Genomic DNA, 3,279 nt, shown 5'->3' with positions numbered 1-3,279 from the left:
CATATATATATATATATATATTCTTGCTACGTTAGCATTGTACCCACTTTTAATTTTACTTAAATACCCTCAATAGTCTTTAAGAACACATTAATGAGAGGGGCTTTTTGGTCTTTCCGTCAAAAAACTAAACCCCTTTTGTGTTCCTCCTTTCTCTCTCTATCGTCTTCGCTGTGTGTTTAATCTCTTTTTTTTTCTCTTTCATCAACGAAGCTGCCAATTTTAATAGCAATGCAGCTTCATGCTAGCAAAAGAGCCCCTTTCTCTTCCATATTGAACTTGCAAGTCATATCTTTGCTTGGATAATTTTATGGGAAATAAAATATGAGAAATGAAATGGAGTATCATTTTTAAAGAAATGATTAATTGCTCGCAGAAATTTTTGATGAATCGAAGAATGTGTTCTTTGCATATTTTCATGGATTAAAAAAGGTTCTGGCTAACTATTTGATTTTTGGTTAACTCATTCTCTTCCGTTTCTGCAACTTGATTTTAAGATCTAATAAATGGGTTTCCTTATGTGTACCTGCTTAACTTCGAATTTTGAAGAGTTCTATTCATTCATGGTATTTGAGAGCTCAGATTGTGAGAATCATGAGTTCTGTTCATTCATGATGTTCATGGAACATCACCTGGGGACTTGCCATAAGAGAGACGGGGGAGATTGTTGATGAGTGATGGTGGATTAAAGTGAAAAGACAAAATAGTCCGAACAATTAATAAGGTAACAAAGATTGAGAGGGGTAATTTGGATAAATCAAAAGTGGGTACATTACTAACATAGCAACATCCATATATATATATTGTACTCTACTCCCTAATTTCAAATTCTTGTTTTGCCTCTAAAATCTCTCTAGATAGTCTCACTCAGTTCCAGGCTCGGCTACCAAGTACAGTACTTGAAGTTCTCAGTCACTCCAGTTACCAAAATTCACCGCAAAGAATATATCAGTCTCCTAACATCAAAGAAGAATATAGGCAAGTTAGAAGAGCTGGAAGAAGTAGAATCAAGACTCGTTTCACTTATTTCAAAATGCCCCAATCTGAGAGTCCTCCATCAAATTCATGCCCATATAACCACTACTCATTCCTTTATTCCACTTCCCACTATCTCCTTCATTCTCTCCAAAGTTCTCGCCTTTGCAGCCCTTTCTCCCAATGGGAGCCTCAATTATGCCAAACGGGTCCTTACCCAAATCCCAAACCCTAGCATTTTCTCTTATAATTCTCTCATCAGAGGTTTTCTTGAATCCCAAATCCCATCTCAAGAACCCATTTTTATTTTCAAGAAACTGCTCAAGAAAAATTACCCAAAAGCAAATACTTTCACTTTAGCATTTGTTTTGAAGGCATGTTCACTTTTGGCAGAATTTAAGGAAGGCCAACAAGTGCATAAGCATGTAATACAATCTGGGTTTGGATCAAGCCCCTTTGTTCAAACCTCATTGTTGAATTTATACGCGAAATGTGAAGAGATTGGGCTGGCGGAGAAAGTGTTTGATGAAATTCCTGAGAGAAATGTGGTTGCTTGGAGTGCAATGATTAGCGGGTATTCGAGACTTGGGATGTTGAATGAGTCTTTAAGTTTGTTTAGGGAAATGCAGAAGACAGGTGTTTCGCCCGATAAGGTGACAATGGTGAGCGTGATATCGGCTTGTGCTATGCTTGGGGCATTAGATTTGGGGAGGTGGGTGCATGCTTATATCGACAGGAGATTGATTGAGAATGATCTTGAGCTTAGTACTGCGCTTGTTAACATGTATGCAAAGTGTGGATGCATTGAGAAGGCAATCGAGTTATTTGAAGCGATGCCTGTTAAAGATTCCAAGGCTTGGAGCTCAATGATAGTTGGTTTAGCGATAAATGGGCTCGCAGAATATGCATTGGTGACATTTTCCAGGATGGATAAAGCTAAGGTAATGCAATGACTATGAACAATGCTGTAAGATGCAATTTTTCTTACAAAAACGTATAAAAAAATGTCATCTTGATGCACATAAAACATTAAAGAAGTGCATGAGTTTGTGCTTATTATGCTTGGTGTTGAATGCTTGCATAAAAATCAGATAAATTGAATGCTAAATCTTTGATGTATTGACTGTTAGCAGCTTATCTGTGATCTATTTTTGAATTTTCTCTCAGGTGGAACCTAACCATGTGACACTTGTTGGGGTACTTATGGCCTGTGCTCATAGTGGACTAATTTTTGAAGGGAAAAAGTATTGGGCAAGCATGATTGAGTCTGGTATTGAGCCATCTTTAGAGCACTATGGCTGCATGGTCGATCTGTTAAGCCGTTCAAACTTAATTGATGAAGCTTATTCATTTGTCGAAGCCATGCCACTCACCCCGTGTCCAGCAATATTGCGCACATTACTTTTTGGGTGCAAAAAGAACAAGATCTTGGACAAAGGTGAAATTCTCGGCCAGCATCTCATTGAATTAGAGCCGTGGAATGCAGAGAACTATATCCTACTGTCTAGTTTGTATGCATCGGTATCAGACTGGGAAAAAATGCGCCACGTGAGGAAGCAGATGAAAGACAAAGGGATTAAGGCAATGCCAGGATGCAGTTCCATTGAAGTTGACGGTCTTGTGCACGAGTTCATAATGGGTGATTGGTCGCACCCTGAAGCAGAGGAGATCAAAGAAGTCCTAAGAGATATATCGCAAAGGGTATATTCTACAGGTCATGAACCTTGGATTGCTACTATACTGCACAATGTGAGTGATGAAGAGAAGGAAATTGCTCTATGTGAGCACAGTGAAAGGTTGGCTATTGCGTTTGGCCTTTTGAAGACAAAAGCACCAACAGTGATTAGGATAGTGAAGAATCTTAGAGTATGTAGAGACTGCCATGAAGTGACAAAGATAATTAGTAGATTATACAACAGAGAGATCATTGTTAGGGACAGAGTTAGGTTCCACAGGTTTGTCAATGGAGTTTGTTCTTGCAGAGATTTTTGGTAAATATTACTCTATTAGCAATATATTGCAAAAATCACCCGCTTTTAGAACTCCTTTATTTCTCTTTGGGTTTTGGAGGAGGGGAGGGGTTTCGAGAGTTGTGATAAGAGAGTAAATCCAGAAGAAGCTTGAATGACCTAATCAGGGCTAAATTCATTACATTGGAACAGGATAAAAACTAAATGGAAGAGGGCAAAATGTGGGAGCAATATTAAATTCTATAATCCAGATAGCTTTATTACAGAGGAGATTTAATCAGCTTCATTTTCCCATTATCAGTATTCTCCCATGAGAAACTCACACTCGGGCGGA

At 38.4% G+C, this 3,279-nt stretch overlaps 1 protein-coding gene across 1 annotated transcript; it reads left to right on the top strand.

Annotated features, from left to right (window-relative positions):
• The first annotated feature begins 277 nt into the window (after positions 1-277).
• On the top strand, positions 278-3,017 carry LOC107788068 (pentatricopeptide repeat-containing protein At2g02980, chloroplastic-like). The gene is made up of 2 exons (XM_016609718.2): positions 278-1,916; positions 2,143-3,017. The coding sequence occupies exons 1-2, from the start codon at positions 1,539-1,541 to the stop codon at positions 2,968-2,970; spliced, it is 1,206 nt and encodes a 401-aa protein (XP_016465204.1). The 5' UTR covers positions 278-1,538; the 3' UTR covers positions 2,971-3,017.
• The last annotated feature ends 262 nt before the right edge of the window (positions 3,018-3,279 follow it).

The sequence above is a fragment of the Nicotiana tabacum genome, chromosome 24 (assembly GCF_000715075.1).
Source record: "Nicotiana tabacum cultivar K326 chromosome 24, ASM71507v2, whole genome shotgun sequence".
Lineage (NCBI taxonomy): Eukaryota > Viridiplantae > Streptophyta > Magnoliopsida > Solanales > Solanaceae > Nicotiana > Nicotiana tabacum.
The sequence above is the reverse complement of the archived record's forward strand: the minus strand, read 5'-3'. Positions and strand labels throughout refer to the sequence as shown.